The sequence below is a fragment of the Tachysurus fulvidraco genome, chromosome 4 (genome assembly GCF_022655615.1).
Source record: "Tachysurus fulvidraco isolate hzauxx_2018 chromosome 4, HZAU_PFXX_2.0, whole genome shotgun sequence".
Classification (NCBI taxonomy): domain Eukaryota; kingdom Metazoa; phylum Chordata; class Actinopteri; order Siluriformes; family Bagridae; genus Tachysurus; species Tachysurus fulvidraco.
Window position 1 is genome coordinate 21,414,857 of NC_062521.1, and position 22,304 is coordinate 21,437,160.

General features: G+C 39.0%; 2 protein-coding genes across 2 annotated transcripts; both read right to left on the reverse strand.

Annotated features, from left to right (window-relative positions):
• Positions 1-3,429: 3,429 nt before the first annotated feature.
• On the reverse strand, positions 3,430-11,819 carry hkdc1 (hexokinase domain containing 1). Its single transcript, XM_027174933.2, has 18 exons — positions 11,316-11,819; positions 9,927-10,089; positions 9,621-9,769; positions 9,152-9,271; positions 8,913-9,008; positions 8,346-8,445; positions 8,058-8,241; positions 7,792-7,947; positions 7,362-7,595; positions 6,939-7,243; positions 6,286-6,434; positions 6,074-6,193; positions 5,843-5,938; positions 5,643-5,742; positions 5,228-5,411; positions 4,330-4,485; positions 3,909-4,142; positions 3,430-3,823 (listed from the first exon to the last, which is right to left on the reverse strand). The coding sequence occupies exons 1-18, from the start codon at positions 11,376-11,378 to the stop codon at positions 3,685-3,687; spliced, it is 2,748 nt and encodes a 915-aa protein (XP_027030734.2). The 5' UTR covers positions 11,379-11,819; the 3' UTR covers positions 3,430-3,684.
• A 1,568-nt stretch (positions 11,820-13,387) lies between these two features.
• On the reverse strand, positions 13,388-21,582 carry supv3l1 (SUV3-like helicase). Its single transcript, XM_027174982.2, has 15 exons — positions 21,154-21,582; positions 20,224-20,301; positions 19,346-19,453; positions 19,129-19,243; positions 18,719-18,887; positions 18,464-18,575; positions 18,300-18,377; positions 17,963-18,054; positions 17,559-17,739; positions 17,283-17,376; positions 16,177-16,396; positions 15,799-15,879; positions 15,528-15,704; positions 15,187-15,335; positions 13,388-13,966 (listed from the first exon to the last, which is right to left on the reverse strand). Exons 1-15 carry the CDS (start codon positions 21,398-21,400, stop codon positions 13,585-13,587), a joined length of 2,283 nt encoding a protein of 760 aa, XP_027030783.2. The 5' UTR covers positions 21,401-21,582; the 3' UTR covers positions 13,388-13,584.
• Positions 21,583-22,304: the final 722 nt, after the last annotated feature.

Genomic DNA, 22,304 nt, shown 5'->3' on the forward strand with positions numbered 1-22,304 from the left:
TAAACTAACCTCGTGCTCTCAGTGTTTTATTCAGACATCAGTGAAATCACAGTCAGTAGTGAAATCATGCGTAATAAATAAGTCATTGTAGCACGTGAGATACAAGTCATCATGATTTACAATAAATCCCTAGAAATCCATTTCCTCTGAATCATTTCCTGTACCATTACGTAGTGTTAACTAGAAAATCATTGACTAAATGGAGGTAAGTAATTACAAAGCCAGTGACAGCTCACAGTTTGAGAATGTTTATTGTGTTTGCATAGATATGATTTGGTCAAAAAACAGATTGATGAAACTATCTGGATTCTTCAGTAACTCAGATGGTGTAACAAGTGAGTAAAATACCCATTCAGGCTTACTGGCAGAAATAAAATGAAATGTCGTATGCAAACAAATCAGTCTAACAATTAAACAGACTGAATGAAGCTGAATTTTTAATTCTCTTTTTGAGATAGCGAGTGCTTGAGGCGTTTCTCAGATACTAAACAATCTCACAAAAGCAGCCATGTGTTTTGTTCCAAACACCAGTTGCATTCTGCGTAGACTGTTTTTGAACATTTTTGCACTTCTTACAGATTAATTAAAATAATAAATCCGGATTTGGAGCATATTTTTTAAACACAACATTAAGAGCAAGAGAATTTATAATTCTGTGAAGCAAGTTATTTGTAGTGTGTGTTCACAGTAACATGAGGAACAAGGAATCCAAATTTTTAGAGAAAAGCAAAGACATGAAGACTATTCCACTATTTTGCTTGCATCAACAGCGATTTTAAATTTATTGCTTTAATGACAATAAACTTTTTTTTTGTTAAAATAACTACCTTAAATACAATAAACAGCACCTTGTATTTGGTGGTTTAATTCTAACTGCTGATTTAAACATCAGGGATATGAATGTAACTGTAAATGTTTTCAACAAATACTTGTAATACTCAAACCATAATTGTAATAAAACAAGGAAAAACAAAAAAAAAGGAAATGAGCAAAGCCAGTGATTCTCTGCAATTATCATTAATTGCATAGAATCAGAAAGGACAGCAAGGTCAGCTTCATTTGTATTAAATGTTATATGGATTGTTTTGAGGTCAAGAAATAATCTGCACATATTGAATTATTGAATAGCCAGAAGCTATGAGCTGCCAAAACAGACCCACTTTGTGACTGGTAGACATTTCCTGCCACTGCTCTAATTTACACAACGACTCAAATAAAATGAGCAATTAGGTGAGTTTTAGAAAAAGGTCTAATAAGCAGCATAGACACACAGAGCATATATACGTACATGGGGTAAAATCCCTATTTTCTCATCGGTATCCATGGTTGAAGACTGGTAGTCCAAGACATAGATTAGATAATCGCAAAGTCAGGGTGAACCAATTTGCCCGTTGAGATAGGATTCAAAGGGATTTAAGCAACAGCACTTACATAATCAAACGGTGACAACAGGATTTTTCTTAGTGAAGCTGTTTAAACATCTGTAGACCCAAATTTCAGAAAGAAAGCTGGTACTGTTGATCGATAAAATTAGGCACAATGCACAATATTTAGCATTGAGGGCAGCTTAAAACAGAGAGAAAGGTGATGGCAGAAAGTGAAATAATGCAGAAAGTCTACATGCTAGAGAGTACAAAAGCAGATGTGAATATCTGGTCAGTGTCATGAGAAAAAGCTGAATGTAGTGTTTATAAAGAGCTTTTCCTCCACGTGTGTAATTCAGTAACCATGAGCACTGAAGAACAGATAAGCCTATAAGGAATGTTATAATCAACAGCTGATTAAACAACACAACTACATTCATTTGTTTTATTGACATAGAAACGTTAAGACAGACAATAATACTGTATAGGACACAGTAACAAGCTAAAGACATTTTATAAAAACATGGAATTATCTGTGTGTATGTGTGTCAGAGCCAGCAGGAGCTCATGTATGCACAGGTGTGTGTGTGTGTGTGTGTGTGTGTGTGTGTGTGTGTGTGTGTGTGTGTGTGTGTGTGTGTGTCTGTGTCTGTTCCACTGTAGGCTTTGCCTCAGATTTCACTTCTTCTTTTCGATGAAAGAAATTGGTTAGCATTAGCAGGTAGGATTAATGACATGAGTAGTTTTCCCTTTAGTGCAGCTGACCTGATTGAAGTCTTATAGCTGTATAATCCTGCTGAAGCTAAATTCAGTAGACAGTGCAATATATTTGAGTTCACTGCAGCATACGATTTATTTTTACATTATCAGCAGTTATCAGTAGTATTAATAAGACAATTTTAATCTAATGTGTGATACATTTTAAACTTCAGCTCCAATGGAATCAAATTATTAATGTACTTAATGTCATTTATGATACGGTACTGATTTTTTTTGTAGCAGTAACACGTAATCAGACATTCTACGATTCAAAATTAAAATGGTGAATTCAAAAGAAAGATTCAAAATACAAGTACATTAACAATGGTCTTCACCACGTTTCTCAAAGCAGTAAGGTTTTGTGGTCTTGTTTTGTTGCTGTTAAGTCACTGGACACCTTGTGAATGATAACGTGTTCTTGGCTGGTCTGAATAAGGTCGTGACATTCCACTATACAAAGCCACTTTCCGCTCTAGATGAGTCTTATCCCTGCTATTCTCTCTGCCTGCCCATGCAAACCTGCTCACTCACACTGACAATAAATGATGGGGGAGGGGAGGGGGGTGGTGGCACTGCACCAGGGGCAATTACGCAGACAGCCTGTGTGTTACATGAGTGAAATCAGCTGCACAGCTGACAACCTGAGATGAATATATATATATATATATATATATATATATATATATATATATATATATATTCATGCTTTGGTATTAATCATTAAAATGTTACATAGCCAAAATACAATGAACATTCCAATATAATTCCAATTAAAGTTATATATATATATATATATATATATATATATATATATATATATATATATATATATATATATATATATACACACACAAAGTTTTTGTTCAATTTCACACAATGTGTGTGTGTGTGTGTGTGTGTGTGTGTGTGTGTGTGTGTGTGTGTGTGTGTTTATTGTAAGTGTTTGTTGCCTTTTTGGAAACCTTTATCATGTGTAATGTTGCTCCCATTTAAAACAGTTTGGCTCAAGCCCAACCATTTTTGGGGTCATGATTGAGGACAAAGTCCGTCCAGAGACAAGCTGTTTCGTGTTGAGGTTTTGTTCAAGCCGACCATCGAAAATACCCTCTCTAATGAATATGTTTTTTTTTTCATTGGTTGTTGCGTTAAATCTTACCCAGATTGTGCTATTTTCTGATTGGCTATTGTGTAGCCTCTTTTTTTGATTGGCTGATAAGTGTCAGGCTCGACTAAGAACTGAGACGCGCTTGATTCCTGCCCGGGTTCCTTAGAGACAGCGGTGCGGACTGATACATTTTAGGTGCTGCGGCTTATTAAATATATGATAAATAGTCAAAAAGTTTTTCTGCGCGAGAAATACAATGTGTGGCGTGAGAGCGGGAGAAAAGACCCAAATGCGCTGCTGTCACTCTCAATGCGTGACACTTGACAGTCCTGTATGTATATAAAAGGCAGTTGGATTGCTCCCAGTTGTCTGTGTGTTAAATTTCAGCTACATATAAATAGCATCTCTTGGTATATATTCAGCTGGTAAAAAGGGACACAGTGTACATCAGTGTGGTTATGTCTTCTTACAATACTGATGAGCCACAGCTGTAATAAGTGCTGCTCCCTTCCCACTGCCATCCTCTGACAGGATAAAATCCACTTTACACTTGGGGGCAAGTTCCTTCACTGTGTCCTTCAGAACTCTTGAGAAGCTGCAAAGACAGAAAAAGACACTTAAAAATCCCAAACCACAGGTTTTGAATGCTGTGACTGAGATTTTCCCCACATTCTACTCACTGTGGATGGAGTTTGTACAGTGTGCCATCCACCCCCACAGTGATGTCCAAATGATCCAGTCCTCGGTTCTCCCTTATTTTGTCCACAATAGCAGCCATTCCTGCTCCACAGATCTGTGCAGCTCGGTGTGACACAACACCACACACTTCCTTAACTATGATACTGTCATTGCATGTGCTATTCAGGCCCAAATGCTGTAGAATAGATCTGACCTGCAGTAGCGCCAGGCGGTCACTAGAGGGGGCCATCAACACATTAAAGAACAGAATATAGTTTAAAAATTAAGTACATTGATTGTCTGATGTCTGATTGAACTAAAGAAATTCTTACACAACTTAAACTTTTTTCTCCTTCTGGTTATAAATGAAACAAGTGTAATGTAATATTATCGTCTAGAGAACAGCTATCTCTGATAGTTTACCTTTCAATCTGTGAGAGAAACCTGGTCTCAAAGATGCCTCTTGTCTTAAGACATTCCGTAATGTGGCCACGAAACAAAAGACCCCGTTTGGTAAGATCTATGAGAATCTGCCTGACAATTTCTCCCAGGTACATTCCACTGGTCATCTTTTCAAACCTGTGTGCACAAAATAGAAGCTCACAGAGTGCTTCATGGGCTCAGTTTCCTGTTTGCTATATTTACCAGGAGGGAAATTTATTAAATATCTGCAGGGAAAAAAACTTTTAAACCAGTGTGTAAATAATGTAAGCTGTAATACATTATGTGTGTCATAAGCATGGCTCCACCACAAATTAGGTACATTGTATGGCCAAATATTTGTGGAGAAATGGCACACAGCAATACATGGGTCTGCCCCAAACTGCTGCCACGAAGTTTGAAGCTTATAATGGTCTAGAAAATCTAGTACGCTTTAGCAGTGTGCCTCTATTGCCTCTATTAAAGTTACCTCCATAAACACAAGATTTGCTGGGGTGGAGTGGAAGAACTTGAGTGCACAGAACCCTGACCTCATCCCCACTGAACACCTTATGGATGAACTGGAACACTGACTGCACTCCAGAGCATTTCACACTCAATATCTGTGCCTGACCTCACCACACAATTTTCATTTCTATGCACCAAAATCTGGTTAAAAGCCTTCTCAACAGAGTGCAGGTTATTAAAACAAGAAAAGCACATATGGGTATCACTGTCAGGTGTCCATATACCTTATAAAGTACACAGTATGTTTAAAAACCTATTCAGTAATGGGAACAGAATTGAGATAATCATTTGTATTCCTTGTAATGAATATGTATAATATAGAGAAGATAAATATCAAATGTAGATAAACAGGCCAACACGTCCACACTGTTACCTCTGTTTTCCTACGTTCAGGGAACCGTTGTCCACCTCCCGGTCGAACCGTGTCCGGATATCCTCAATGTTGCCATTATCGCCAAAACCACCCCACTCTGTATTCACACACATGTGCCCCTCATCCCCTTCCACTGTTTCTATGTTCTTCATGTGTTCCATGTAGCAAGCATTGCTGCCTGTTCCTATATGTTCAGGAAAAAGCCAGAAAAAAAAAACAGGGAGCATTTTAGATATTGTCTGTTACATACTCCTCTAAAAGAGCATGGTCAATTATGCCCATATAACGTGATGTTTATAATGTAAAGTTTGTCTTTTGCCTGCATGACTATAAAATATACATACAACATATAGATTAAGATTCAAGCAAGGATTTCTAAATTTTTTTTTTATATAGGAAAAGATAGAGGTCATACCAGCAATTAGTCCAATTTCACAATTAGGATCTTCATATGCACAGGTCATCATGGTGCCAATGGTGTCATTTACCACCGCAACAATATCCAGGTCAAATTCCTAAAGGAACAGAATTTGACAGAATTATTAACTCTGAAAAGGTGTAAGGACGGAAACCATTCTTCTGAATATTTTGTACAAATTTTACATGTTGTCTTACATTTCGTCTCTTAATGGCTTCCCTCAACATGTCCACCACGTCATTCCCCTCACAGTGAGTAGCTTTGAAACCTTTTGTCCAGCTAACCAAGATTCCCTAGAATATTTTTATACAGGCATTTACACTGCATTGTTTGATGCATCCTGCAATAATCCTCTGTTTTGCAAAGTTGATATAAGGTGAATAAATCTGCATGAAAGCATTGCTTGACACCGATAATGCCTTTGTTACCTTATCTATTCCAGTCTGTCTGCAGGGAAATGAGAAGGTGAAGCCAAGGGGCAGACAGGTGTTTTTCATTCCCATGTAGTCCATGAAATCTGAGATACAATGCACTATGTGATCAAAGAGCTAAAAGGAAACAGAAAATATATTAGCTATAAGCTTAATTTGAATAAAGCTTACATTTTTTCTATTCATTAAAAAAGATTACAAATTTGCACCTCCTCTCCAGTGCCCTGCATAATTTCCAGTGGGATGGGATAGATCTTGTTATACATGCGGACAGATTTGCGGATCCCATTACGGATCTTCACCACCAGCACTCTGAAGTTTGTTCCTCCAAGATCCAAGGCTAGGAATTTTCCTGTCTCTGGGGTGGGACCAGGTGTAATGCCATAATTAGTACAGAAATGTTAAATAATTTGACATCAGCAGTCCTATAGCCATTGTAAATGCTACGACTACGATTATCAAATGGTTGGCCATGACCTTCTGTAGTGGGCAGTCTTCTTCTGTACCCAATTCTTGGGTGTATGTGTGTGTATGTGAGCAGGGGATATCTTTTGATGTATATGGCATGAACAGGCAAAAAAAAACAACAACTGTTTGTCTGAGTATAAGAAATTCAGCAAATAACAAGTATGTACATTAAGAAAAATTGATGTAACATCTCACTTTCATCCAATCAACAACGTAATTATTTCAACAATAATAAAATAATACCAAAAAGTTTTTAGTAGTTTTAATGGAGATTTTTAGTGCCACATTTTCATGTAGCTACTGTAGATATCACATGTTCTGGCCAGGTTTACCTAGGTAGAGGGCAAGAAACACAGGCCTATGTATGTATAATCCTATGAGTTTTTTTTTTTACCTGTGCCATCTGGAGTCCTGAAAACATATGTGGGCAACATTTTGACTGAGGCAGATCCATGCGAATCCTTTCTGAGGCCACGCTCCAACTCCACTCTCATTTTATCTTTAATCTGTTGGAGTTGTGTGGTGCTGAGTTTGAATTCTGCTAGTGTGTTGTCAATCTCTTTGCGCTGTGATGCTAGGCGTTGGGCGACTGCAGTCACCATGGCCGCCCCTTTACTGCTGCCACTTTCCGACAACACAAAACGGACATGGCATTCAGGAACCAGGTGGCGCACCACTTTATGGAGCCTCTTTGCATACCTGCAAAATTCATTTACAATACAGAGACCAGCATATTTTGAGTAATAGCTGTGCATTTTGAGTCAAGATTATTTGTTTGTAATGACAAGAAGTGCACGGAGCAAACACGCTATCCTACTGGGGATGAGTTCTGTAGACTGTTCCATCCACACCAACGGTGGTCCTTAGAGACTTTAGCTTCTTGTTCTCCAGGATGCGTGTGAGGATGGCAGCCAGTGCAGCAGCGCATAGGTTCGCCGACCTGAAAGACACGATGGTGCAAACATGCTGGACGGCAATGCAGTCATCCTCTGTGGGACTGAGACCCAGCTCTGTAAGGATATCCTGAGTGTTTTTCAGCCCATCTTTGTATCTGCAGGGACAAAAAAGTAAATAACTACAAACTCTATACATTATCTTTAAAAAAAAATTCCTTATTAGCATGTTTGAATGAATTAATCTCTCTCACACACACACACACACACACACACACACACACACACACACACACACACACACACACACACACACACACACACACACACACACACATAATATAAACAACTTACTCTTCTATCATGCAGACATGCTTAGTTTGAAATCTCCCTTTAGTACGAAGAGCATCTGAGACTCTTCCTTTAAACAGCAGGCCACATTTAGCCATCTTCAGCAGGATGAGCCTCACCAGTTCTCCCATGTACATCCCACTCACCATCTTCTCAAACCTTTTGGATACATTAAGCAAATTAATTTAGACACTTCTGAAGGAGATCAGAAGCAGATTTGTGTGAGAACACAAATGAGGTGAATATTTGTTCAAAATTGAACCCCTTACAGCTGTTTTCCAGGGTTGATGGAGGCTGCATCAATTTCCTGGTCAAAACTTGTAATGAAATCATCAAGCACCCCGTCATCTCCAAACGCTCCCCACTCTGTGTTGATGCACATCCTACCCTCATCTCCCTCCACCAGGTCAATGTGTCTCATCTCCTCCATGTAGCATGCGTTAGTGCCTGTACCTAAAGACAGACAGAAAACCTTAACTGTTTGTTCTGCTTTAACATCTGATTGCTGATCAAACTGTAATTTATATAATGTTCCAACACGGTCACTGTGGTCTCACCTATGATGAGTCCGACCTCACAGTGCTGGTCATCATATCCACAAGTCATCATTGTTCCCACTGTGTCATTGACCAGTGCCAGAACATCCACATCGATCCCCTGTTTTGACAAACAACAGTGATGTGTCTCTCTCTCTCTCTCTCTCTCTCTCTCTCTCTCTCTCTCTCTCTCTCTCTCTCTCTCTCTCTCTCTCTCTATATATCTATATATATATATATATATATATATATATATCTATATAACTATCTATATATATAAATAAATATATATATTTGTGTCAAAATTTGTCTGTGTTTGTATTGTTTTGTTGTATTAAGTTTGTGTCAAAGTATGCTATATGTAATATATATATATATATATATATTAACTTTGACACAAACTTAATACAAACAAAACAATACAAACACAAACAAATTTAGACACAAATTTAAATGTACATTGAATATATATATATATATCTATATATATATATATATGTATATATATATACATATATATACATATATATATATATACACACACACATCAAAGATCTAAACATCATTTTTAAAAAGTTTCTTTCATACCCCAACTTTGTTGATGGCTTGCTTCAGTGACTGTACCACATCAGTACCTTTAACACCTCTGGCCTTGTAGTTCTTTGACCATGACAGCAACACACCCTACATCATTTCAAAACTGTATTAGTAATGATAAGCTGATGAGATATATTATCATAACATTGAATAAAATATATATAAAAATCTCCTACAGAACTCAAACAAATGAATTTTTTCTACAGCTCTCTGCACTTCTTGCTTTGTACCTCGTCGAGTTTAGACTGGAGACAGGGGAAGGAGAAGGTGAAGCCCAGTGGCTTTTTCTTCTGATTGATGTTATTCTTCTGCATGAAGGTTTTTAGACACTCTGCCACATGATCAAAAAGCTGTAAGACAGATAAAGTCAAGTCTAGAACAAGGGTCAACTATTTTGTTTGGTTGGTAATAAAAAAAATATTATTGCCAGTTTATCAGCGTTTAATTAAATGACACTAAAGTTGTGTCAAAGCAGATTATAGTTCATTGGTGATTATAGTTCATTGGTTAATTGCTCAACAGCTTCAGTTCCTTATGAGACTCCTGCCAACAGCAGAAGAGATAATTAAAATCATTCCTGAGAACTTTGTATTGCTACGCTGCTTCTTAAACCACTTAGTTTCAAGACAAAAGTCTATATTTTTGACATTTACACATTGATTCAATTACAAAACATTAGGTTTTCAGTGGTGTATGCACCTCTGTTCCTCTCCCATTGAGAACCTCCACAGGGACTGGAAAAGTCTCACTTTCCATCTGCACTTTGCTCTTCCCATCCTCAGATACCATCACCTGCAGGACTTTGAATTTGGATCCTCCGAGATCGAGTGCCAGGAACTCACCCTTCTCTAGACGTGCCACAATCACATAACATAGTTGTTGCTTTTTAAATACCTATAAATTCACTGTTGGTTGTAATGGTTGTTATGCTGTATAGTTTGGCTGGGCTAAAGTACTTCAATATAACATTTTATAACACTCTTAGATGTGTGATGTGTAGCGCACCCGAGCCATCAGGAGTGGAGCGAACGTGTGTGGGTAGCATTTTGACAGCAGCGGTAACGTTGCTCTCTTTAGACAGGCCTTTCTCCATCTCCACACGGAAACGAGACTTAATATCTAAGAGCTGTTCATCAGACAGACGCATGGCATGTAGGAACCGGTCCACCTGAATAAAAAGGTAGAACATAAACAATTCATTTATTCAGTCTTGCCACATAGGACTCGACTAGACTTGAAATCAGTCATGAGGTGGGTGTTTTCTGTATTGACTTGCATATGGTTCAAACTTATTTGCCTTTAGATTTGGACTTGGGAATAAGTCTCTCAAAATACAGTCTTGGACTCTGGTGAGAGTTTGAACAAATAATGTTGGTGTCAAAGTTTGTGTCAAAGTTAATCGAAGGAATTATTTCTTCTAGGAAACACTGTCATCGTTTGCAGTGTATGAACGAAGCCAGCTATTAACAGTAAAATCTTGAAAAGCCATGAAAAGTATTTGATGTTTTCGGTCTCAATCTTGACACGGTCATGCTTTTATTTGGATTTGACTTAGACTTGATGTGACTCAACCCCCTTAGGACTCATTTTGGACCGTTAGTCCTGTTCTTAGACCTGTGTGTCTTAACCACATCCCTACTTTTTGCCATTTTCTGCTTAATTGCATCATCTTACATTGTCCAAATAAAATAAAATCAACAGGATTGCTAAAAATAACTACTTTGCCATTGCTTATTCAAAGTGTCGTTCCTGTGTAACGTTTGCACTCCTACAGAACTTCTCACAGTTATCTACAAACAGCATGAGTAATAAGAGAGCAAAAAGGCATAACGGTAGTGATTTTGGTCATTATTATAATTACAGTATATGACATTGGGTGTGCCTCTATCCTGAGGACAGGTCACTGTCACAGAAAACGTATACTAGCCAAACAAATATAATAGTAATTATCATCATAGATTGAACTTTGCACCATTGTCTTAATATTTCCTAAGAATAAGTCGGGAAACTTAAATGGAAATTAATTCAGTCTCATGGTTGACAGAGAGGGCAAGGTCCTTGGTCTACATGTTCATGGCTGTCTTTCCACACCACTGAGATATGAGACATAAGAGAGTTAATCATTCGCCGGGGCGCTGAAACCATATTCATTATTAGCATCAGGCGAGCGGCTCAGAATGTGAGTGGCTCCCGGACGAGTATGATCTGACTAACGCAACCTGCTATTTGATTTATGCAAGAGAACAACACACAAAAAAAATCTTGTCAATTTAAGTGAATCACAAATGCAAAGTACACAAATTTTATATATTCAAAAAATTTATAGAAATAACATTTATGATTAGGTTAGGAGAACTCAATTTCGAGTAACTTAGTGAGTAATAAACTATATACCTTTTTGATCTGATCCTCCTGTAATTTGGTAAAATAAAAAGACAGCAAATGCACAGCGAACATCGTGACTTCTTGCGGTGTCTCAGGATCATACAGGTGTTTTTAGACTTGAAATTAAATACACAAGAAAACCACACGCATTAGATTGCTACAAGTCCTCCCTTAAAAAGTGCTTTCCTTCCAGTGTGTTTCTCAGGTTAGAGCTGTTGTCCTTTGCTTTCGTCCCAAGTGTCTGATCTGTGCGTGAGATTAAAGTTTTCTGCTTTTAGAGCTGCTGTTCCTCTGAGAGAGAGAGAAAGTGAGGGTGAGAGTTAGGAGCTCGTCCTCTCGTCGTCCACTCCCTCCTCAAGCTAAATCATTAACGGCAGCCTCCTCGCTCATGGGCCGCCGTTCTTACAGCTCTCCTAGCAATGTGTTTGGCTCTGTTCCAGTCAGGCCTTTTTCCTCTGAGACCCGCGCAGTTGCTGTTTCATGCAAACAATCCGTCGAACACAACAATAGTTCAGAGATTTGCCCCGCACCACCCTATGTGAGCTTGTACAAACATCCTCAGGGTGCAAAGGAAAAAGTCAGAACAAACAACTTTCAAGTGAGAACAGAGTGTTTGATCTCTGCAGAAGGAGTGAAGTGATAAGAAAGACGGCAGAACTGTATTCTGGATCATCTTCATTGTTTGCAGATGTGTCCTGATAAAAGAGTGAAAGCCATTGATTAATGTCCCAGTTAGACTTTAACCACAGATAGTAATCACGGCTTTATAAGTAGGGGCAGTTTTAGTGCTTAAACAGTCATGGAGTCAGATGAAGGAGGTTTTATTTTGTGTCTTATTTTAAATGCATCAGGTTTTATCAGCCATGGTTGTAATGCAGTTTCTATGGTTGCAGTAACTGCTGGATTAAATGGCAGGTTCAGCAAACACAAAGCAAGAGAAGGCGATGGAGTAAAGCACCTGTGTAATCTTTCCTGTGTAAATGCAAAAAAAAAAGGCAGATAGCATCAAAAATTTAACCTTAAACATTAAATCGAACCATTTAAACTGGTTAAATTTGTTAACTGGTATTTCCCCAGTATTCCTCACATGGTATTCAAAGAATCATCGGGGCCTGCAACATCAGATTTTGTTTCAAATCCAGCCTTTTATATATGATGTGTGTGTAACATGTAGGTAGTATTTTTAAAAAAATGCATCCCAATCATATCCTGTAGCAGTCATCCTACCCAGGGTTGCAGCGAGCCTGGAACTTATCCCGGGGAACTCCAGGCACAAGTCCAGGGGACACCCTGGACACAATGCTAACCCATGTCAGAGCCACGATCACCACAACGCAGTCAATTTAGCAATGGCAATCAGCCTACATGATGTCTTTGGACTGGAGGAAGAAACCAGAGTACTTGGAGGAAAACACTGAAGCACAGAAACAACATGCGACTCCACACATACAGGGCAGAGACAGGAAGTGGAATCCCAACCTCAGACGCAAACGTGTTCCACCTATATATAGAATTTATATTAGTAACTCAGACATGAAGTATGTCTTTTTGTTGTAAGAAAACATCATAAGATTGATGTAAGATTTGTCATGAGCCGAATAACCATAAATTTTTGATTGTTTGATTGCCAAGATGTCAAAATGCTAAATTGCCCTTTTTGACCAAACATCTGTGCAAAAACCAAAGAGGAAAAAAGGTTTCTGTTTCTAGTTTCAAAAGAAATCAAGTTCAATATTCTACCATAAAACTCAAAAGACTTAGCGAAAGAATTCAGGAAGAACATCAAATAACCAGCCAGGAATCTTGAGTAGAAAGATTTCACAGAACGATACGAGACCAACATTGAATAATGCTGAATAACATTTGGCTGCAGTCCTGCAGAAAAAAAAAGTGCTTCATATTTCAGTTACAAATATAAATTCAATGTTATGTTAAATAACGTATTATTGAGGGTGAAATGTCTCTAGTCCTCTTTTGTGGAGCAAATTGATTATACCAATACAATTATGATTATATCAATCTCACTGTGAATAAAATATTATATATTATATATTGTCACAAGGAGGAAGCTGAAGCCCATGAAAAATATTAGTGTGTTTTATTTTGAACCTAGTAGCAATGCTACGTTCACACTTGCATAGTCTTTCACATATGAATCATAACCTGAAGCTTAGTCTTCAGTTAATCACTCAGATCTACATATAACTGATAAAGTATTACTATTTGTTAAATAAGTCCCGATGTGAAAGTAAAAAAAAGTGAGCCTTATGTCAAATGCTCATTTCTTTTTCTTATTTTTGTTGTTAGTCCCTGTAGGTCCACTGGTTTTCTGATCTTTTGTCCACTCTCTCTGCAGCTGCTGCAGAAGCTCTGGCGTGAGCAGACCCTCCTGTACCAGACGCGTGCTGAGCGAATTATCCGTACCCATCCCGTCCTGTTTAATATGAACTTGGGATTTGGACCCTCGAGCTTTTCTCAGTCTTAGTCCAGGTAGCGGGGAGGTTTTTGATTCGGCCGCAGAACCTGCACTGGTGCCTTGCCCCTCTGTGGCACGGATGAGCCGTGTAATGTTTCTCACTCCGACCTGAATGATGCTGTCCAGTTCCTGCTGGATCTCACGGACGAGGCTGGCGTCAGGGAACATGTCCATGAAGCGATAACTAAAAGAAGAATTCAAAGGGGAAATGAGCAGACTGAAGGAGGGGTTTTCATCCAAATGGTTTTATGCAAGACTTTAATTGCATACAAGAACCTTTTTTAGGAAATATTATAAATACTAGAAAAGTGTTGAAAAAATGATCCTTGGCAGTGGTTGGAAATTTGCTGTACTTGGATTATATAATGGGTAACAGAAGCAGATTTTTGAATACAGGATTCCAGTGCAAGTCCATGTTTCAATTCTATTCAGTTTTATTTGTGTATTGCTATTGCTTTTGTTTTGGACAACGCAGATTGTCTCGAAGCCGCTTTACTCCCTGAGACTCAAAAGGGAATCTGTCCTCAACTGGGTGACACCAGAGAGTGTGATTATAAATAATTTCCTTTCTAAACCTGTATTTGGTCAAGTCTTTTCATATTCATTCTTCGAACTTTCCACTACCATTTAAAATAAGAAACTTTTATGACTGTCAACATAACCAAGGTCTGTAGTGGTTAATGGTGAGTAACCTAACATAATTGACTTTGGTGACCACCAATGAAAGAAAAAAATGGCGATAAAGAGTATAAGCATCTTGTCTGACCAAGTTAGCAAGATGCAGCCCATCCATGTCAGTTTTTGTACGATAATGATATTAATTCCCTCAAGATATCTTTGTATTGTATTTTTATCTGTGATTCATACATTAGCCTGCCTTGTGCTCTTATTCCCTGCTCACATGAGTAGACTAGTCTAGTGACAGTAAGCTAAAACAAATGCCTCAAGAATAACAAAGAGCATATGTACTGAGTGGAAGGGAAAGTAAAGTGTTTTCTAAGGAAATATGTCAAACACTTTTTTTGATTGATATGTGGATGCTAACAAAGGTAGACATACTTGAATAATGAAGGTTACTTGAATATACAAGCTCTCTTTAGTTTGGTTATAATGCTGGAATGGTGGCTTCAGGAGCAGTACATCATGTTTATCATGTATTGTATACTGCCTCTTCTGAACACTAGCAAAACTAGAAATGAAAAAATTCCTATCACATTTATAAGACAAGCAGGGAGCGTTACATCCTGTAGACAGTAAATGACCCTTGGCACCCAAGTATTGGTTAATAATGGTTTTTGGATGAACCTCCAATAAACCCGCCTACACTTTCCAAATGCCTGTATGTAATTTCTGTAAATATAAACAAGAAGAATGCACATGTATCTAACAGGTATCTAATATTACCTGAGCCAAAGGTAGAGGTCCAGCACATCGTGCACAGCCTCCAGGTGAACAAGATCCTTGATATTTTTGGGAGGGACCAGTGGCCAGTTGATGTGTCGACAAACCCAGGCAAAAGTCAACGGCTCGTCTCTGCTGAACTGCCTCGCAAACTACAGACAAACACGCACAGCATCAGGGTCAGCGTCATAGCATGCCCTAGCAAAATACATAAAGCATAACTGCCGCTTCTTAAAATACTATAAACAAGAGCTCAAAGGAATGGCTGCTGCGGGAGAGCACACAAAGCAAACAAACAGCACTACACCAGGCAGATCTTTATAGCAGGAGTTCTTCATCAGTACCTTCAGGAAAGATGTGCAAACAAACGGCTGTTTCCTGTTGATGGGCGCTGTGCAGAAGACGTAGCGAGAGCGCAGGTTTAGAGGAATGTGCTGGATCATGTCAGCCAGGAACTTAAAGTCATCGATGTTGCAGACAAAATAAAGGCCATCTACTTGTGAGAGGCTGACAAATATATCCTGTACACACACACACACACACACACACACACACATCAGTAAGGGCTTTGCCTAGAATAAATGATGCATCAGTTTATTAATTGTAAACACTCACAATGAGATTGGAGAGTGTCGCATCAGGAAGGTGATAAGCAAACATCTCTATCTGTTCTGCAGTGGGGTGTAGACCTGCAGTCTGAAATGCACACAGAGAAAAGGAATATCAGAATACCATTCTTCTCTCTCTCATAACTCTGGTTGTCTACATAAAGCAAAAGTAACATTAAATAGACCTAAATGCCATTTTCTTGCTTTTCTATCAGAACACGTCTCATGTTTTTTGTCAGTTGCAGGTGCTCCGATGCAGTTCTCATGCTACATGACTGACTTGGAAATAAATACATTCCATTCACGTGCAATGCTCTAAGTTTTACGTTCCGTGTCTTAGATAGAGGAACCGAAAACAAACAGATGTTAGATAAGTGTCTCTCACCTCCACAGGGTCAACAGTCCGGCTCAGAATCTCCTTCAGCACAGGCAGATCATCACGATGCATGGTGGTCACCTCTCCTTCTTTAAACATGGAACTGAAGCGACCTGCTCGGCCCGCGATCTGCAGAGCCTGAGAGGTGGAAATCGTGTCCATCTCTTTCTCGCCTTTCTCGTTCACGCTGGGCTTCACCAGGGAGTTGAATATTATTCTCCTGATGCTCCTGGTGAGGACAGAATCCTGATGAGTTTGCTATATGAAACGAGGTAACTTACAATCTAACAAAACAATAGCCGGAGTTGCATGAACTAACAGTATTGAAAAAAGTGTGAAGGTGTCAAATGGAAAATTATACAAATTCGCCAGTACTAGAACCTGCATATTCACTCCTATAAGTTGTGTCATAAAATGCAGCTGCAAATATCGGATTCAAATAGCAAGGAGATTTTCCATTATAATCAAACTGCTTTACAAACGTATATTAACAGGCATTCTCAGTCGATGTCTTGAAACTAGCTGTAACTGTTCTGTAAGTAGCTCTACAATAAATCTAAATTCTCCTCATTGACTTGACCAGTTTTTAATTGATTAATATTCCATTGAAATCCATTGAACTGCCTGGGATTTTTAGCCATTATGCAGTTTCTGATTTTAATTTTATATTTATTTCCACTTATTTTCTCTGTACTTGACTTGGCCTATTCCTGTCCACCACCCTGCTCTCTCCTATCACACAGCAGCTACTGCTTACGTAGAGTGAAGTCCTAACACAATTGGTGGAAATGGCTATCAGCCCTCTTCCGCATACATGAGTACACAGAAGCCCAGGTTTTGCCAGCATCACTGTGATGTGTCAGAGATGAGAATATAAGATCCCACCAACAGAACACAGCCGGATCTGTTCTGTCCCATTGTTGGGATTTGAATAATTTTTGTTGCGCAAATTTTCTAAGAAAATTCCTTCCTTTTTTTGTCACTGCCGATATCACGGCACTTCGTGTGCTATCGACAGTGATCTTATTACTCGAACAACACTACTAGACAATACTATGAAATACTGACACACTAAGATAGCAGGAATATAACAAGATGGCAGAAAACATACTAACAAGTTCAAACCCATTCCAATTGCATCAGTAGCTACGAGGATCTTACAGGGGTCGTCTGGGTCGTTGAACTTTTTAGCTTGAGCCAGCTTGGTACCTGTCAGTCAAAATATTTGTGTTGTTAGGCCAATGACTGAATACAACACAAGTAAATAAAAACACACTATAAAAGAGAATAGTTAAAAGTCTATTAGCTGGAAAGCAGTACTCTGGGGCGAGTATATAAAGGTGTATGCAGGCTTTAATTCTACTGGATTTTAGAAGGTTTGGGACTCTTACCAGGTGGCAGACTGCCGTAAATGACAGCACATTCCTGGCCTCGGATCTCTATCTGCCTGCTCACTGAGTAGATGTCATTTTTGCTGAAACACACGATGCAGTCGCCGGGTTTCAGGTTGTCTAAATTCTCCACTGCATGGTCCGAGACAGAGAACGGCGTCAGCCGCTTATAGTTACGAACCTTGAAGGTTAAAACAAAGGCTTTTTATTTTTATGTCCAAAAAAAAAAACAAAAAAAAAAAAAACATGCATCATCGTTCTCTTCGGCATTATAAACTATCCACTACTGATGTAGTCCCGAAACAAACATGCAGTGATCTGACTTCTGAAACCACATTAAAAATGTAATTTTACTCAGATGGAATATGTCTTATGACGTCGAATTTAAGCGGCTACAGACTCACTTCGACCTCCTCGCCAGTGGTGAACATGAGTTCAGTGATGAAGCTGATGGCTGCAGGTTCTCCACACACATGGATCTCCTCAGCACACAGTCCTGGTCACATTAAAACAAGAATTGAATTGAAATATATATATAAAAAAATTATATATATAAATTCTGAATTTAAATGGGATACACAGAAAATCAACAAGGAAGCTCTGTAAATGTCCTCTTATAGAGAAACACTTACATACAAGTTTCAACATGGTAAAATACTGATATTTTATTGAGAGCCCAGAAATTTAGAAAGCTCAATCCCCACGGTACACTCCAGCTGGACTGCACTACACTGCACTCACCTAGCAGAGCTCTAGTCCAGGCCCATCCTCTAGAAGGATCTCTGATCATTTGAATCTCATCGATGACGGCTACTTCGTCTAAACAGAGAATCAACAGTCAGTTAAGACTTCATAACACAAAACTCAGCACAAGTATTATTCCGTATTTGAATTTCACCGCTCACATGGAGTTGTAACACTGCACATCTCAATGGTACAGGCCACATGATTAGATTGTTGCCCTGCAGGATCCACAAAGGTTCTCTCTTCTCCTGTCACCAGATCACATGGTACACCCTAGCAAAGTCACATACACAGTGATATAGTTTAATTAAACACAGAACTGGTCATATGGCAGTAATATCAAAATACAATATAAATGATTTGCTTAGTTTTTCAGTTACTGTTCATATAAAACCAGGATAACACCATAAACTTACTGCACTGTTGCTTTTTTCAAAGATCTCATGCGCCAGCAGCTTGAGAGGACCGCAGTAAATGCCAGACTTTGCCTCCAGATATCTCTGAATGGCATGGTAGGTCTTACCGCTGTTAGTGGGACCAGCATGGAAAATGATCTTCCGCTGAATAGCCCGGGCCTCAGGATACCTACAAAAGATTCTCATGTCACATCAGCATTATGAACGAACTCAGAAATTCAACTGAGCCACGAATCACCCTAGAATGAAAACGTTGCTGTTTCTAAGGCAACATACACAAAACCAAATTGGGCCAGTATATGTAAATAGATTCTACAAATTCAAAATGACCAGGATTTTAATATGATATTAATGCCCCATAAAAAAATAATATGAAACGAATATTATTTACAAATACAAACTTCCCTTACCAGTTCGCTGGGACACGCAAATCACTAATTTTGCGCAGGTCATCTATGCAGTCCAGCATAGGAAAGATCTGTTTGGCATGTCTCATGAAATATGGGAAAATATCATCGATATGTCCTGGGAAAAAGCACAAGATAGCAAGCAGCATGATTTTTCAACTGATTTTTCCCTTGCTTGTTAGTAAGGTCACAGTAACCCTTGTCATGTCTCAGTACTCACCTGCTCCATAGCAGATGTCACTAAGTATAATGTGCAGGTCAGCATTAAGAGCGTTCATCTCCAAAATATACTTCCTGAAACTAATAAAGGCTTGGTGGAAGAGACGAGCTAGAAGTGGGGAAAAAAGCATTAGAGGCAGTGAGTACTGAAACAAGTGCATTGGGAGAACTTTAATAAATGGCTTATTGGGATCAATTTTATTCTTTATGATTTGCTGTAAGTATTTAAAGTATTTATTAGCCAGGTTTCTAGCATGTGGACCTCGTTGTTTAGAAGCTACATGTCTCATGTCAGCTTTATAGAAATCTGGCTTGTTCATAGACAGCTGGAGTCTGGCACCATTTGCTTTTCATGCTTCAATACACAAATGCATTAAATCTGGCCTTTTAGGCAGCGATCTCACCAAAATGTGCTGGGTGACACACATAAGCCAGGGTTATGTAACCTTCAGGTTACTGTTTAAATTTTTTTTTTTAAAGTTTACCTAACCAATATAGCTAGATAGTTTAATGACACTTATGCAACATCCATTATTCTATACTGCATGTACTACACAGGGTCACAACCTGGAACCTAGAGTCTATTTCAGAGAACCCATGGAACAAGGCGGAAGACAGCCTGGATGGCATGGCAACCAATCACAGCACATAATCAGACTCACACACACACACACACACACACACACACACACACACACACACACACACACACACACATCTATTGTCACACTAGAGACCATTTTAAAATTTGGCTATGGACTGTGGGATTAAACCGGTTATTAAGATAACCTGGAGGTGCCGCAAGCAAAATGTCAGCACAAGGGCGATGCATTAAACAACCCATTTCACTTTTATACAGCAAAATAAGGAGAAACTCACCATCAAGCCCCTGATCAGAAGCAAGCTTCTGCATCTCTTTTCTTTTGTAAAATCTGTTCAGCACTTTGAGAAGTTCACCTGTAAGTTACAAAAATGACAAAGCTAGGCACATCTGAAAAGCTTCACCAGAACATTAACTTACACTGAACTAACAAACAATCAGGAACCAAAATGTTCAGCACAGGAATGAGAGACATGGAGGATACAGATGTGCTGTCAGATTTCAAAAACACTGTGTACACTTTACTACACTGTAGCTTTACAGTTCGTGTCTACAGCTCATTTCTGTGGGTTCAAATTATTATGGAATAATATATTGTTTGTATTCTTTGTCACGCAGTCCTGCTGATGACTTTATAGGTTTCCCAATACACCATTGTTTAAAAACCCCAGCAATGCTGATATTCTCATATCAGTACACAAACATCTGGGAATCATAACTTTAATATTATGTTGTTAATATAACAGTGTAAAGCCTAGGGTGCTAGCCTAGTGGTTAAGGTGTTGGGCTACCAATCTGCAGGTCATGAGTTCAAATCCCAGGTCCACCAAACTGCCACTGTTGGCCCCTGAGCAAGGCCCTTAACCCTCAATTGCTCAGCTGTATAAAGAATGACATAATTTAAGTCTCTCTGGATAAAGGTGCCTGCTGTAAATGTAAAGGAGATGAACTGATCAATATTTTAAACCAGAAAACATATATAAAGATAGCATATTTTACGGCTCTGGTATATTTTGATATACCAGCATTAAAATATACAGTCTGCAGAGAGAGATGAAGTGAATTGCGCATGCGCAGAAGGGACGACAAAGTTTCTGCTTAGACACCAGGGCCACAAACATGTTCATGCTGCCAGTACAGTAAACACTGCTATAGCACTTCTGTTCCTTTACAAACAGCACCGACACTTATATGACTTATTTATTTACCTTTGTCAAGCGGTCGTGTTAATTCAGCTCCCACTTCTCCATCTGCCGCGCTGTCGCTTTTCACTGCGAGTGGGACGAACAGAGAGGTGTCCAGGGGCCTCCCTGAGCTGCCTGAACACGCAGGTCTACACACGGATGAAGAGAGAAGCTCAGCTCTCTCTGACACACGCACACGTCTAACAGAGCTGAATACAGCACCGACTCTGTGTGTGCGGCTCAGTAAACACACACAGCGGTAAACAGACATGATTAAAACACCACGACGGGTTTCATGCTCACTGATCGACCGTGTGAACTACGAGCCAAAGGTATAAAGTATTCATTGTGGCACACAACACTAGACTAAGCCATGTTGTGTATCAGAAAATCCTAAGGTCAGGTATCAGCAGCTCCACCACTGAGACCACGTGGAGAAAGACCCCAGAATTTTATGTGTCTAATGCAATGCCTGAGGATATTATAGAAAACAAATATCGTAGGAGATAAAAACCGTGACTTAGAAGACAAGAACGAATGCGCACTTTTAAAAACGATACGTATTCGTCGTAATGATCGTATTTTGATTTATAAACAAATCTGTAACTTCTCAGTTGTTTTAAACAGGCGTCTCTTAGCCACCTTAAATACAACTCGTCATGCTGTGTCCACTGTACCTGTGCGTCTGTATGTGTGTATCTATGGTGGTATATGAGCAAATCCTTCGTGTACGTAAACAAACAAATTACAGATAACGAAGAGAATTATTTATATTTATATTCCTAGTGGAGACAGGTGTGGGAGTCGTTTTGGTCATATTTTACATCACATTTCTGACATTTAGCATACACCCTTATCCAGTGACTTGCATTATTTATTTATTTTATACAATTGAGGGTTAAGGGCCTTGCTCAGGGGCCCAACAGTGGCAGCTTTGTGGACCTGGGATTCGAACTCCTGATCTTCTGATCAATAGTCCAACACTTTAACCACTTGGCTACAACATCCCCCCCTAGTGGTTCAATAAGGTTTGGATTTCTGCTCACCACAGTTGTAAATAGTGCTTATTTGAGATGAAGTGGATTGGCTCCTGTGTCTGTCTACCTGTCAGCTTGAACCAGTTTAAATATTCTCCTTTGGCTTCTCTCATCACCACCAACAGATCTGTCACTCAC

What these genes read in the sequence shown, in the direction of transcription:
- supv3l1 (XM_027174982.2), bottom strand. Translation starts at nt 21,400, where the DNA reads ATGTCTGTTTACCGCTGTGTGTGTTTACTGAGCCGCACACACAGAGTC. An exon ending in CGACACTCTCCAATCTCATT is followed by an intron (nt 15,705 to 15,798) that starts GTGAGTGTTTAC and finishes GTGTGTGTACAG; the next exon opens with GATATATTTGTCAGCCTCTC. An exon ending in TTTGCACATCTTTCCTGAAG is followed by an intron (nt 15,336 to 15,527) that starts GTACTGATGAAG and finishes GTTTGTCTGTAG; the next exon opens with TTTGCGAGGCAGTTCAGCAG.
- hkdc1 (XM_027174933.2), bottom strand. Translation starts at nt 11,378, where the DNA reads ATGTTCGCTGTGCATTTGCTGTCTTTTTATTTTACCAAATTACAGGAG. An exon ending in TGAAATTGGACTAATTGCTG is followed by an intron (nt 5,412 to 5,642) that starts GTATGACCTCTA and finishes CTGAACATATAG; the next exon opens with GAACAGGCAGCAATGCTTGC. An exon ending in TTTCTCTCACAGATTGAAAG is followed by an intron (nt 4,143 to 4,329) that starts GTAAACTATCAG and finishes GGCCCCCTCTAG; the next exon opens with TGACCGCCTGGCGCTACTGC.